Below are 15,834 nucleotides of genomic sequence, written 5' to 3'. Positions count from 1 at the left end.
CTCCGGGGACAAGAAAGAGAAGGGAAAAAGGATGAAATCTGGAAGAAACGTAGCGCTCTCATTTAATCACAACAAACCGAAAATGTCTTATGCGTTCAGAATAGAAGAAAACTAGTCATTAACTTTGTGAGGCAGCTGGTTTCCCAATAACGGCTCCTACACATTCTGGTTTTAATATTATTGTTCTTGTCAACTGTGGGAATGCAATGTATATTAATGGTGGTTTATTCCAAATTGGTCATTGTCAGAGTTAATAATTAGGTAGTCAGGCACTAATTATCTCTATTTTGTCTCAAATCATTAAGTAAGAAATCTGGAGAAGTAATTTCGGAGGCAGGCATCAGAGCCACACACAGGAGGGGGGGCGCTGCTATGGGCACAAGAGACACTTTGGAGAGCGGCACCAGCCTACGCCTGGGAGCAGAGTCCAGGTGATACTGCTCCCAGTACCGGCTGCAGAGTGGCATCACCTCGAAAAAATACATACATGTGTGGTGCCCATCTATTCTTTGCGCTCCTGGTACATTCATAGAATCAGAATTGGTTTAGTTGGAAAAGACCTTTAAGATCATCAAGTCCAACTGTTAACCTATCACTGCCAAGTCCACCACTAAACCATGTCCCTAAGGACCACATCTACGCATGACTCAACCACTTCCCTGGGCAGCCTGTTCCAATCATTGACAAGCCTTTCGGTGAAGAAATTCTTCCTAATATCCAATCTAAACTTCCCCTGGCACAACTTGAGGCTATTTCTTCTTGTCCTAGCACTTGTTACTTGGGAGAAGAGACCAACCCCCACGTGGCTACAGCCTCCTTTCAGGTAGTTGTAGAGAGCGAGAAGGTCTCCCCTTGGCATCCTTTTCCCCAGGCTAAACCCTCCCAGTTCCCTCAGCCACTCCTCATAAGACTTGTGCTCCAGACCCTTCACCAGCTTTATTGCCCTTCTTTGGACATGCTCCAGCACCTCAATGTCCTTCTTGTAGTGAGGGGCCCAAAACTGAACATAGTACTCAAGGTGTGGCCTCACCAGTGCTGAGTACAGGGGAACAATCACACTATTTCTGACACAAGCCAGGATGCTGTTGGCCTTCTTGGCCACCTGGGCACGCTGCTGGCTCATATTCCGCCAGCTGTCGACCAACACCCCCAGGTCCTTTTCTGCCAAGCAGCTTTCCAGCCACTCTTCCCCAAGCCTGTAGTGTTGCATTGAGGTTGTTGTGACCCAAGCACAGGACCCAGCACTGAGCCTTGTTGAACCTCATACAAGTGGTCTCAGCCCATCGATCCAGCCTGCCCAGACCCCTCTGTAGAGCCTTCCTACCCTCAAGCAGATCAACACTCCTGCCCAACTTGGTATAGTCCTCAAATTTACTGAGGGTGCACTTGATCCCCTTGTCCAGACCATTGATAAAGATATTAAAGAGAACTGTCTCCAATACTGAGCCCTGGGGAACACCACTTGTGATGGGTCACCAACTGGATTTAACTCCATTCACCACAACTCTTTGGGCCTGGCCATCCAGCCAGTGTTTTACCCAGTGAAGCGCACACCTGTCCAAGTCATGAAGGAGGAAAGCTCCCCAAAGGCATTAACTGGCACCTGGAAAAGAGAGCATCTCCAGCAGAGCCAACAAGGCCACCATTGCTTGCTGCAGCTCTTCTCCCAAGCGGCAACCCAGCTGGATGGGCACCAGCAGGAGGGCACGCAGCAGTGGGAAGAGATGGGACAACAGGTCCGCTTGGAGGATATGAACTCTCAGCATTTACCCTGAAATAAGCCTCCCACAGAAATGACTCCAGAAGAAGTACTCAGGACAAGGATAGGTCCAGCGCACAGGGAATGAGAGTCTGTGGGCACACGGGTGGAGCTGCTGAACTCCTGCTGGGGCAGGGGACACCCACAGTACCTCTCTGAAGGTCTATGCTTTCAGGGCATGGTTGAGCCTGCACCACTGCTCCCCACCTGCTGGCAGCACCCACCTCTCCTCAAGTGCGTGCAAGATACCTCGACCGCAATCATCCTCCCCTATTTTCCCTGTATCATGGAGATTACTCCAGAAATGCTACATGGGAAGCCTTCAACAGTAGTTCAGGGCATACATTTTGCTGGCCACTTTAAGTTGAATCGAGTGTATCCTCACAGTGCCTTAGGGGACAGCAACAAAAAACTCCCTTTTCAATTATTCTGGTATAATTTTTCTTTCTCATTTAAGAATTTTCAAGGTTATCCTACCTTTGTGGGCACAAAAAAACACATGAGACGTCAAGACCAGCACCCACCACCACCTGTTATGAACTTACCTCAACATAGAGGATAGGAAAAATGCCAATCTTGTCACCCAGCATTCCTTCTGCCCAGTTGTCATCTACCCTCCTGATGACTGTCAAAATTTCATCCTAAAATCAGAGATATACAAAATACATAATCAGATTTTTTTCAGTAGAAAGATGCCAGTTTTTAGTTACCCACACAACAGCTTATGGAGAGAGTACACAGAGGAGGCCGTAAGCCAGGTAAAAATGTTCCCTGAATCCTGCACCAGCAGCATCCCCGGCCCAGCATCCCGCCCCAGGCATCCCATCCAAAGTGCATTGAAGCACCCTGCAGACCGGTGCAGCTCATTCCGGCTGCCAGCAGCTCCAAGGGCCTGGGTGCAGCGGGTGGAATAGCTAACTCCTGGCTTCATTGCAGGGACAGGGAGAACAGTTTGATGCCTCTAACCCAAAGGAGAAAACTCTCCAGCATGAAGCTGCCGCTGTGCTTGTGAGAGCCCGTTGCAATGTTTGGCTGCTCCAGAAGAAAATTCAAAGAGAAGCATGAGGAGAGCACAGGTAGTCTTGGAAACACTTCCAGCAAGAAGCATAAGGTATAGCACGAGGTGCTCAGCAAGCAGCCTACACTGCTGATGCACTGAAAGTCAGTTGTCCTTTTTAAAAAAAAAAATATTAGGAGGTGAAAGTACAAAGCAGGTAAAAAATCAAAGGATAACATAGTAAAGTTGCATTCAACTGTTGGATCTGCTTCAGTTTAGATACAAGTTTTCTAAAACTAAAGGCATTTTAATATTATAGTTAATCTAAGGAATCTTAAAAAAATCTCAACTGAAGATTATAAAACAGGAGATTAAGCAACGTGCAAGTAAGATTCATGCAGCTCAAAGTTCCTCTTGATAGACTTAAAACCTGAAACATATTACAAAAGCTCAGGTGACTAGAAAACCCTGAGTTTTTCCAGTTTGAGCTGCTCAACTTGTCAATGGACTTCTGCTACCACATCCGTCTGCTGGGGTTGTCATACTAAACCTGGCCTTGAGCCAGCTCTGCTTGCTACAAAGCCTGCGTGCTCAGATCCCCTCTGGCCAGAGGAAAGGAGTGGGCTGAGAGAAGCTGTGAAGTGACGTTTGTTGAGATGCCATTCGTTCTCTCATGGCATCCAATCTTCCTCCATTCCTATGCAGAAATGTATAAAAATGAAGAAAACGTCTTCCTCAAGAAAGGTGAGACAGAGTTCCCTGCCGTTCTCACTTGATTTTCACTACTCACTCTAGGAAAATAAGAGCTACGTATGGTCTGTCACCCTCCATGTAACAAGCTATCCATATTAACTGGTCAGGCAAGGGGAGCTGGTTTTTTTGCAGATGCTTCTCACATAGAAAAAAACCAAACCCACAAATTCCTGATCCAGGATGTTCAGACCATGGATTTACATTGATAGGAAATGACCAGAACAACGATGTGATGTACTTTGCAGTTTTTGAACATGTGCATTTTGAACATGTGCCCTTTGAAATAGTTTAAATGTTTCCTTTGAATTATTCATCTGAATGATCCATTAGGGGAAAGCTCAGAGAAACAGTCACAGACTGAGTCCTTCAGCTATTTATTACAGCTGGAAGGATGCAAAAAGAATTTGTGCATTTAATTTCCTGAAGAAACAGATAGCACTCCCTTCCAAAGCCCTGTCTGCATGGACCATTTTTGATCTGTGTAAAGAACTGACAGTAATACGTTTCTGCAAACTTTCCACATGATCTTACAAAACACCGATTATCATAAATTTAGAATCTAGGTAAAAGGAGTAACTGAGGAAAATAGAAGACTGTATCGCTTCAAGAACCTTCTATGAGTGTTCCTACTTTCTATATTTGTTCAGCTATTTTCTTAAAAGCCTTTTTAAAAACTAGAAGTGTGATGGGTCTACACTTTCAATATATGTTTATGTATACATATGCAATCTTATGTGTGTACGTGCATGTAAAAAGGTATGTGTATATATGCATTCACATACACATGTAAGATAAGAAGTTAAGAAAAAACTTTTACACTGTAAAACCCCAGAAGCACTTGACTAGATTTTGTTAGAGGCACTGTGCAATCTCATCCCTGGAGCAGGTTGGACAGGCACCTGGCAGGAAAGGTTTATCCTGCCTTGATCCTGCTTGAGGACGGGGCAGGGAATGGGTAACCTCTGAAGATCCTTTCCAACTTTACTGTCTATGGACCTATGAAATCGGGAAGCATTTCCATACACTGATTTTAGTTTGGCTTTGCCAAGTCTGGCTGCTGAGTGTGGTCATACATGAGAAATCAGATAGTCGCACGTCCCTAGATATGCTGACATTCAAAATGTAGATCTTTGTGGGAGCGCAAAGCGCAAATCCTTGAGAATGCTTTCCATTACAGAATTCGTTTTCAGAAGAGTGTTGAAAATCTCCAGGAATTACAGCAAATCCCGAAACATCTTTTGAAATTCTTTATTAATATAAAGTTTCTTTGAATTCGCAGCCCACGACATCATTCTATCCACTGGGCTGGTGAAAGCTTCAACATGAACTATTTTAGTACCTTAAGTTAGTTGGATAGCCGTGCTACTTATAAATTCCTAGAAAGGTTCCCAAAAGGATCATGAATAGTAAAGAGCCACAGATCTCTTGGCATACCACTTCAACTTTCTGAACTTCACTATTTCACATGTACTAAATTAATTTCCAGGCAGCATAAAGGAATCCAAGGCTCAAATCTCATTTCAACAGACAATGGTATCCACTGTAGTTTGACAAAGATACCTCATGCTCTTTTTATGCCTGTTGCTAAAGTCTCTAATTATTTGCTCTCTCTGACTTGCTCAAGTCTCTCTCTATTCATCAGGACCGGGCAGGCTCGTGACAGGCATATGGGACCTGCTGTTCCAGTTTATAACCATTATCAGAAAGGAAGTCAAAGATAAATCACTTAAAAAGCAATCTGATTGACGGAGAAATGAACCCTTTTGCTGAGAAAACAGCACAAAATTGTGTCCAATAACAGTCATGATTCACAGCCTGATTTTTACTCTAGTCATTAACGGCCATTAACGAAGCAATACAAAGCAGATGCGCCTGCTATTCTGCAGAGATAACAACTCCATCTAGAACACTGGGGAGATCTCAGCGATGGCAGGATGGCACCGCGTGGTGCTTGCTACGCCTGCCACCCACACTTGCCAGCTGGTGCGAGAATCCCAATCGTTGGCCACCGCCAGGCTGGTCCCTCTGTGAACAGCAAACGCTGCTGGAATTGAGCGCTAAGGGGCTGGGATGCTGCTCTGCAGCCAGGAACCAGTATTGGATGTGATGGCTCCAAGATTGGCACGACATTTGTTAAATGCTGCTGTGGGCTGGGAATGAAAGTGTTGGAAAATGAAGGAAATAAATAATTAATGTGATTAAAAATGTGATGAGCAATAAAATACGGGAAACAGTTGACGCTACCTCAACAGGTTTGAGACTCATGTACCACTGGGACTCCGCCTTCAAAGAGCTGTGTGAACTCATGCATGCAAAAGATGATCAAACACCAAAACAGAAGTGTGGGCTGAATTTGGACGTAGTCTAAGGCTGGAGTAACTACACAAATAGATAGTAATGCAATTACTCCAGATTTGCACCACTATAGCTGAAAGCGGAGTCCTCTTGCGCAAGGCTCATACCAGAGCATGTGTAGCCAAGGGAGGATCGGTTATTTTTTAAAAACAGAGACAGCAAGAGCCCAGGCTCAACTGGGGTATCACATAAGGAGACATTAGAACACTGAGTTAAACGAGTATATCCCAAGGGCGTGCATTGAGACTCTGTAGGCCACGTGTTGATTGCAACCACACTAGTGAATATCAGGAGTAACACTTCTGAAGCTACTGGACTTAAACTGGTGCAAAGCTGACACAAGGTTGGAACTCATTGTTACAGAGAGCAAAACAACTGCTAACTCACTGATTTGGCTGATCACTGCCAAACACTGAGTAAAAACATGTTAAGTTGCAGATCTGGGATGTTCTACCGTTTTGCAGCCACTGCAGAAGAGAGATCAGTGGCAGGCCCCTATACCTCTACACACTTTGGGAGGAGGAACTGGAGGAAGCAGTCTACTTGGTGTAAGAGAATGACAGGTTGGAGCTTTGTTTGTTGCACTGGATACTCAAGACAGAGGTTTCTCTGTCCCTCACAGTTTTATATACAAAATTATTATATTTGATTATGGATGGAAAATAAGGAGGTGATTGGTGACAGCTAACACGGCTTCACTAAGGGCAAATCATGCCTGACAAATTTGGTGGCCTTCTATGATGGGGTTACAGCGATGGTGGATAAGGGAAGGGCAACTGATGTCATCTACCTGGACTTGTGCAAGGCATTTGACACTGTCCTGCACAACATCCTTGTGTCTAAATTGGAGAGACATGGATTCGACGGATGGACCACTCGGTGGATAAGGAATTGGCTGGATGGTTGCACTCAAAGAGTTGTGGTCAACAGCTCAATGTCTAAGTGGAGAACAGTGACGAGTGGTGTTCCTCAGGGGTCGGTACTGGGACCGGCACTGTTTAACATCTTTGTCAGTGACATGGGCAGTGGGATCGAGTGCACCCTCAGCAAGTTTGACGACGACACCAAGCTGTGTGGTGTGGTCGACACACTGGAGGGAAGGGATGCCATCCAGAGGGACCTTGACAGGCTGGAGAGGTGGGCCTGTGCGAACCGCATGAACCTCAACAAGGCCAAGTGCAAGGTCCTGCATGTGGGTCAGCGCAATCCCAAGCACAACTACAGGCTGGGCAGGGAATGGATTGAAAGCAGCCCCAAGGAGAAGGACTTGGGGATGTTGGTTGATAGGGGGTTCAACATGAGGTGGCAATGTGTGCTTGCAGCCCAGAAAGCCAACCGTGTCCTGGGCTGCATCAAAAGAAGCATGACCAGCAGGTTGAGGGAGGTGATTCTGCCCCTCTATTCCACACTTGTGAGACCCCACCTAGAGTACTGCGTCCAGCTCTGGGGGCCCCATACAGGAGAGACATGGAGCTGTTGGAGCGAGTCCAGAGGAGAGCCATGAAGCTGATCAGAGGGCTGGAGCACCTCTCCTGTGAGGACAGGCAGAGAGAGTTGGGGTTGTTCAGCCTGGAGAAGAGAAGGCTCCGGGGAGACCTAATTGTGGCCTTCCAGTACCTGAAGGGGCCTACAGGAAAGCTGGTGAGGGACTGTTTATCAGGGAGTGTAGTGACAGGACAAGGGGTAATGGGTTTAAGCTGAAGGAGGGTCGATTTAGAGTAGATGTTAGAAAGAAATTCTTCACTGGTGAGAGTGGTGAGGCACTGGAACAGGTTGCCCAGAGAGGTTGTGGATGCCCCATCCCTGGAAGTGTTTAAGACCAGGTTGGCTGAGGCTTTGGGCAATGTGGTCTAGTGGAGGGTGTCCCTGCCCGCAGCAGGGGGGTTGGAACTAGATGATCTTTAAGGTCCCTTCCAACCCAAACCATTCTATGATTCTATGATTCTATGATTTATGATTCTATGATTCTATGATTTATCTTTGGCCTTTTATCGGGACAGTGTTGTGTCTACAGGAGATGAAAATGGCAGAAGCCCTCTGCAGCACTGCTCATGAAGATCAGTGTAAAGCAGACTTCATTTCCTTGCAATCCACCTCTGGAACAACAGGACATTCTAATTTAAAAAACAAAACCAAAAACCTAGTAAGAGGAAAACCCAAAAATCCTTCGTTTTCTTTTACTGCACCAACAGATGTTCTGACTGCATCATAACAAAGGGGATGGGAAAAAGCAAAGTCCAGCAAAAGAGCAACAAAGATACAGAAGAACCCTATCTTTGATTTCGCTTCTTGAGGTTCCTCTTCAGAGGAGAAGTCATCTTTATTATATGTTTATAAGTAAAATCCAATTACAAGTGTCTGGTAGCATTAAATGAGTTGCAAGACACAAATAGGTTATACTAGTTTGTATAAATGGTATGTCGATGCAATCCCTCTACCTGAGGAAAGACCAAATAGTGTAAATGAAATTGAGATCAAGTCCTGCATCTTCAGATGCAAACTGAGACATTCAAATGATGAATATTGCTCTGAGTGACATATCACATCTAGAGTAATGCAGTGCTCATGACTCTGTGCAGAGGAACTGACTGCATCAGCAGATGATCTAAAATCTGGGCTAAACAGGAACCTTCATCAGTGCAGGTGACAGCTAAAATTAGCATTGAGAAAACTGATGAAAACATGATGGTAAAGTCCCGAGATGAAAAATAGATTATTCACTGTCAGGGCGAACAATAGGCAAGACATAAAAACAGTTACAAGGTGACAGTGTGTGTAGTGGAAGGAACTAAAGAAAAAAATAGCAGTAGAAGAGAAACCAAACCCCCTTAGGGAAAACACAGTCATCATGGATAAAACGATGCAGACAGTAACATGAGGGGTGAAGAAAAGGAAAATTGAGGGATTGAGAGTAGAACTATGCAGCAGAAACAAATGCTCCGTGTGAGAATGACACTGGACAGCCAAGAAAATGAGAACTATCAGTATACAAAGACAGTTATTGTAAAGGAGGTATACTAATATATGGCACCAAATATATCAAATACAAAAGCGTTGAGGAAAGGACATGCTCTAACAAAAAAGACCACAACTGCCTGCCATACCAATGAAGTTTCTTACATCGAGCAAGCAATGAATACCTTAAGCGGACAAGGAAGATTGCTTCTCAGAGAAGTCACCTTTGTACCTCTGGGCAAGCAGCGAGGAAAACAACGCACCAGCAAATATATATTTACTGATTGGTTCTCAGAGGTAACTTCTGGCTAACTTTCTGTTAGTGCACGGCTGCTGCTTCTCACCAAGCAGCCCACTTTCTCGCAGAGATTCACAGCTCCAGGGAGGCTGGGTAGTTGCAGGGTTTGCAGTGTTTGCAATCAAACACTTCACTTGCTATGGAGCAAAAGTGCTTACAAATCTTTTGTTAAATAAATATGAGAAAGTACACATTCTAGGAAATTGCATTCTGCCGAGAAACGTTGCACAAGTAAGAAAGATGTTACATTCAGTGAGAAAATTATATGCTGCAAATAATTCATTCAGCTATAATAAGTAGCCTCAAAAGGGGAGGTCAGTAAAATCCTAGCGAAGGATATTTTTATCATCTATTTCATATTCATTTCCAGCATAACTGTTATTACTTTATGTGATACTATAACAACCACAGACAGCTGAAATAAAACAGAAAATGACAATGAACAGGTTCTCCATGGCATTCAGTGCCATAAATTAACATTAGGGGATATGCTTTATTTTACTGTGGATTTCTTGATATCCATGAAGCCCATCTAAGGTCAACACAAATTGCTAGGGAGGGGGAGACAGAAAGCAGGTGGGGAGGTGGGGGAGAAAGGGAAAACGTGACATTTTAAATCCAAAGGAAATTACAGTATCTCAGTTTTCTCTCATTCCAAATGGAGTTTATTAAACATTTTGGTTTTAAGAAAACAAAGACTTTTTTTTTTTTAATGTCTGCTTTTTAATGTCTTTATGTTCTTAAAAAAGGAAATACCGTGATATACAATGATAGTGTATTCCAGCTGCTATTTGGTATATGGTATGAAGCAATACACATTTTGAAGCTGAATGGCATTTTAAAACATTGGAACATCTGATTCAATAAGGAAGATTAAAACACACATTTCCATTAGATTTTTTCTGAAACTGAGTCATTCTTGCAAAACATTTCAATGCAGATGAAATGTATGCTTTTTAGACAGAAAAATGTTCTCAGAAAGTGTGTAGCCAGTTCTACTTGTTGAGTTTCACTGGCTTTATACCAGCCTTGCTGTACATGGCACGAACTGTCTCACTGGCTTCTCCTTTAGACAAAATGGGAGCAATTTCCCAACGATGCCAACACGGGGCTTACCCCGAGGGGAGGCTTTACGCCCACCCAGTCCTGCAGCATGGCTGGTGCACGGGACATTGCAGGGCCACCACACAAACTCTGCCTCCACAGGGAGAAGGATTTGCAAGTTGGGAGAAGTCAATGTCCTCCAGCATGTTACATGAAGGGATGTCCCACCTAATAAAGGAAATTCAGCCCCGTCAGTTCCCCACCAGGCTGCCTGAGTGCAAGGACTTTCATTTTCTCATGCAAGAAACCAGTTTAAAGAAACAAATGGAGCACAGGGAGGCCAGGCAGATGTCCCAATGGTCCCAGCACCACTGTGCTCCAGGCTCGGCTGCCAGCACCCCATGTGCCCCATCAGTCCCTAGAGAAGCAGGTTTCTAAACTTTTCTTTTTAAAAAACCCCAAACTATTCCCCTACCTTGGTGAAGGTCAGGCAATCCTTGTCTTGATCTTTATCCTTTATTTCAAAGTCGTAAAGTGCTTTGCCCTGAGGTGGAGCTTGTGGGAGAGGCTTGATACACTGGATGTAGCTGGCGGGGAAGAAGCCGTGGTTCCCATTGAGCTCCCCATGATACCAGTTCTCATCCACCTTCCGCCGCAGTATGATGATGTCCCCCTTGTTAAACTTGAGGTCACCGGGCTCTTTTCCCTCATATGTGTAGAGAGCTTTGCCATAGGGAAGCTGAGAAACACTCTGGGGAAACAAAATACGCAACATCTTTAAGCAAACTCGAGCCAGCACCAATTTCCTTCTTAAAATCACTTTCAGCTAGAATCAAACTGATCATCCATGACCAAACCACCCCAATGACTGCAGCTGACTGCTACATAACGCTGTACCCTGGATCTCACAGGAAAACTAGGATGTGTGCGCTTATAAGACTAAGGAGATAAATGCGTTACATCAGAGCCGGCACTGCAGTTCTCCTGAAGCTCTGAAACCGGCGGTACCTCTTACACCATCAAGCAGCATCTATTAATTCGCAAAATATCCTATGCAAGCAAGACTATGTGTTTAAACAAGTAAAACTTGACATGCCTAAAGGTAAAATATAAGACATTTTCACCTTCAAGGATGCTTTAGTTTCTGAGGCTCAGAAGATAAACAAAACAAAATAAGCTTGAAGATTCATATGGTTCTAAAAGTTGGCAAGTTGAAAATTTTTCATTGCATTTGTTTGAGCAACTCCAAATATTTTTGAGCTTGAAGCTTTTAGTTTAGCTTTTGATTCATTAACCAAATACTCTTACTTCTTTCAAAATCCCCAAGTCTCATGCTGCTCACTGAGGGCTACTGTAAACAGATATAATGTTCTTTGTTGCTTATGAATTAATGTCCCTGTGGAAAAGCAGAATAGGCAGAATGCCTCCAATCTTTCTTTTAGAACTAAAAAGAGCTCTGAGGCTTTCACTCTCATTTAAAGAAAGAAATAAAAAAAAAAATCACAACATGAGAGAAAAAAAGCCTAAAAAGTTAATAGTTTGGTGTGACACAAAAATTGATTTGATGGAAACTACTTGATTGTGAAGAATTCTTCCCAGAGTTCACTTTGGCCCGGTGCAAGATTGTCTCACCCAGGCTGCGACTGTGTGGGCAATTTTCTGGTGGAAGTATTGGTTTATGCAGCCCTTGGCCTCCCCGGATACTTACTCCCCTTCTTGCTGAATCCCACAGAGCGGGGGGTAACTGTGTTGGACACGGCTGCCTGTTGCCTTGGTCCTGTAATAGGTCTTTAACCCATACTGGGGGACAAAAGGTGTATCACTGTATTATCCTATGCTATTTTTTATTTTATTTAGCTTGAGCTAAGACTCAGCTTGCAAGCCTCAGCACAAATATGTAGCAGCACATACCACATGGGATGTTAAAGAGGTCTTGTAAAGTCAACCTTTCATAAAAATCTTTTTTTCAGAGATGTATTTATAAAAATGACCTGGTTTTCTGTTGCATATATATGCCAGTCTGTTCTCTGCTCTATACGCTGGCTGTCGATGGGATATCCTATAGGGCCAATGAAAAAGTAAAAGCATGTTTAATAAAATACCCTGGTATTCTCCCAGGGTGTTTCTTATGCCTGTACTTCTGGGTGACATTCCTGTGCATAAGGATAGCACTCGCATGCTTTCCGCAGGGAGAAGGTGGAGTGGCCCACCAGAAACACTCCATTTCCCCACCCCAGCCAGAAAATGAGATGCTGGGATGACTTTTTACAGTATTTGTTAAAGCAACAAGCAGAGGCATTTTTCAATCCCGATGGGTGCGTTAAATGGACCTGCTCTGGCAGGGCAGGTTTTATGCTCTTACACCTGCATCTTTCGGCAGGAGGAGGAGGAGGAGAAGCACCAGCCCACCGTCTGCGCCGCCTGCCAGCGCAGCCTCCTCCGGCTGCTTCTGGGCGCCAGATGGTCGCTGCGGCAGGCAGATACCACGCTGTTCAAAAAGTAAGTTTCCTGAGTGCACCTTCACACACAGGCGTTAACTTACTCATTTTATTAGGAAGGGCTTTAGTAGCTGTGCAGGTCTTGGAAAGCATGTGCAACAGATCTTCTTGCCTACGCCACACAGTGAAGGAGGCAGTCAAACAGGCACAGCTCTACAGAGAGCTATCCGTGTTGTTTGGATGGGGATTTAATTTCATTCAGATGTGTCCCCAGCTCTTGGTTTTCTCATTACCAATTTACAGTTCCTCTTTTCCTCTGTATTCTTTTCGATTTTGCTCTATCTGAATTAAGGTACCCAGTTAAAGACCAGTATTTTGGAAAATAACCAAAAAAGCGTAAAAACAGAAAAGAAAATCAACAGCCAACTAACAAAGTATGCATCAAACAGTCTCTGCCAAATCAGTGGCAGCATCCTACTGATATTTTTCTCTCTGCCAGGATGGTTATTTCCCTTGACACCAAAGCCTTGCCCTCCTCCCCAGCATTTTAAAGATGAGGCTTACAGTACCATCAAACTCCTTAGGTAAGGCATAGATTGCATTACCTATTTGAAACTAGAAAAAAAAAAATTAAGCTGAAAGACTACAGAGCCTTGTAGTAATTTAGAAATAAAAGATTCATTACTTTAACTCATGCTGGGAGAAGACAATTTATCAAACACCGAGTAAGACTTCTGCCAGGTGCACACTGACCCACTGCTGATCCGGGCACACGCCTGGCAAGCACGCTCCCTATTACTTACCCTAGACGGGGCCTTCCTATTCCCAAGATCTTTGTAGCAATTCAAGGTCAGATCACTTTACTTTTTAACCCCTTTCTCTTCCCAAGCCTCATGTGTTAAAAGTGAAAAGCCCCCAGAGCTACAGAAAAACAAACTGGATTTTATTCAGTCTCACACATCATCAATGAAATTCTTATGAAACACATGCTGGGCTTTTATTACTGATTAATTGAGCTGGCTAGAAGATGATTCAGGTGCCCGTTTTTACCTTAACCTGATGAAAATACAAACTTTCAAGCACAACAAACAAACTGCAATACAAAAATTGTAATTTGAAATCTGGCATTGTTTTATTTGAAGACCCTAATGTGGCACCCCAGGAGTCTGCAGTTTAGGTGCTTGTGTTCCTGTTCTCTTTTATGGGCTTAGTTATGGACCATGTCATCTGGGGACTGTCCTCCAGAGACAAGATCTGTCCACAACGTACTTAAACTACAACCGCCAGCGGAAAGGTGCTTCCAGAATAAAATGTTTCAATTACCAGCTACAGCTTTTCTAACTCTGAGCCACAGCTTTTCAACTAAAAAATCTGTAGAGGTATTTTTTAAAATGCACATGTTTTTTAGTGGAAAAGGCGCCCTCCTATAGAAAAATTCCTGTAATTGAGATATCTCCCAGCTTTTCTGTAAGGCAAGAAGTATCCATTTTGATTTAAGCATCCCAGGTAAAGCTTGCATTTATTGCAGCCCAAGGAGAGGTAAAGAAGTAGCCGAGTCCTCTAACCCTCTTCAAATAAAGCTACTTTTCCCATTCTAAAGCTCTAAGTGTCTGCTCCGATCGACCAAAGAGAGAAATTCAGTATCACAAATAAAAAAACCCCCAAAATAAACTCTTGAAGCTTCCTTGCTGATATTTTCTGGCCAAAAGGTCCAGCTTTTAGTGGATTTTCAGTGATCAGATTATATTAATGAATCCTGGTTCCTAAGAAGCAGATTTTGGGAAGTTTCCCATTATTGTTCCTACTTTTGGTTAATCTGGAAGTGAGAAGCAAATCAGATTCAGAAAGCTCCTTTTAACTACACCTGAAAGGAGGGAGCATTAAGCATATTTCAGAAAGAGAAGAAAGATGATCACTACTGCTGTTTGCTAGTTGTAATGTCACTCCCCATCAACAGTTATGTGATTCTTAGAAATCTTCCTATGATTATCTCTCTCTTTGCCAAAGCTTTGTGCAGTGCACTTCTGGCCTAATGATCCCCCTTTTCTTCACTTGACTCCCCCAATTCAAAAGGAAGGGGATCAGCCAGGACTGACCTCCAACTCATGTGCAAACCCCCCCAAGCCCTGACAGAGACAATGCTCTTCCCATTTTCTGTTCAGAATCTCTGCCCCATGCCCTGTTTCTCCTCAGCTCTTTCTTCCACGCAATAGCATTTCAGTCAGACACCATCATCTTCAGCACGCCCAGGTGGTCCTTCTTACAATATCTTCTCACCTAAAACAGGCTGCTAAGTGTTGTCTAAAGGATCAGACTAAAGAAAAGCAGAGGCAGGCAATGGTTTTGGTGGAGGCCCATGATAAGCACATAGAGATGTTCCTCCAGCAACTACAGGAGCGCTTACATCTTCCTCTTGCTCCTTGCTTTAGCAGAGCTAACCGCTCAGCCGCTCCTGCGCCTGGGCACTGCAGCAACAGCCAGTGGACACCACCAAACCCTCCCCACCCACTTCATCCCCTGCTCCTCAGCTGAAGCTCTTTCTCAGCCACGCTCCCATCTCAGATGTTGCTCTTCTGCAACACTATGTCCCGGGAGGGAAACTCCCTCTCCCAGCCTGGCCCCAGCAGCATCGTGCTGCTCCTCTCCCCATGGTGCCTGGCTCCGCAACAGCCACCCCTCCATCCAGAGACAAACATGGGAGCAGCCTAGCTACCCCGTGAGGAGCTTGGCAGAGACCACCACGCCACCATCTCCCTCCAAGTCAGCAGGTCTTGACCTGCGCTCCTGCTCTGAGGGATGCCTGCCATCACGCCTCTCCCAGCTGCCATGAAATCTGGTTGGGCATAATGCAATGCAGGCGGCTGCAAAATTAAATCTGTACTGTATCAAGAAATCGATTTGTCCTGTTGATTTATTGTTAGGTTAACTGGAATTCGGCTATGATGTGTATTAAATTTCAAAACTCTGTGTGGGTGTGTATAGAAATAAAGAATGTAAGAAAGAAAGGAAGGAAGGAAGGAAGGGATGAAGTCACAGTCAATGGCAACGGCCAGCTTCTTTTTCCTGCCAGTAAATGCGCGTTGGCACGATGCTGAATACTACCAAAGGTTTCTTTTCTATTTCAGCAATCAATACTGACGTAAAAGCCTGAAGCGTTAATATGCTGAAAACCCCCCTTGCAGAAGACTTAATGATATGTTGGCAACTCAATCATTCTGCATTTGTGTTTCAGCAA

The 15,834-nt window shown here is 44.2% G+C and overlaps 1 protein-coding gene across 3 annotated transcripts in view; it reads right to left on the bottom strand.

Annotated features, from left to right (window-relative positions):
* Positions 1-15,834, bottom strand: part of SH3RF3 (SH3 domain containing ring finger 3) — a 362,642-nt gene that overhangs the window by 186,915 nt on the left and 159,893 nt on the right. For all 3 annotated transcript variants that reach the window (XR_012832907.1, XM_075739178.1, XM_075739189.1), the window contains exons 2-3: positions 10,637-10,912; positions 2,305-2,400 (exon numbers count right to left, since the gene is read on the bottom strand). Coding sequence is in view for 2 of the 3 variants with exons in the window: in XM_075739178.1 (XP_075595293.1) it covers positions 2,305-2,400; positions 10,637-10,912 (372 nt within the window). In the remaining variant the exon portion in view is untranslated. The remainder of the gene's footprint in view (positions 1-2,304; positions 2,401-10,636; positions 10,913-15,834) is intronic.

This window comes from Balearica regulorum, chromosome 1, assembly GCF_011004875.1.
Source record: "Balearica regulorum gibbericeps isolate bBalReg1 chromosome 1, bBalReg1.pri, whole genome shotgun sequence".
Taxonomy (NCBI): domain Eukaryota; kingdom Metazoa; phylum Chordata; class Aves; order Gruiformes; family Gruidae; genus Balearica; species Balearica regulorum.
Note: the sequence above shows the minus strand (reverse complement) of the source record. Positions and strands in the feature narration are given on the sequence as shown.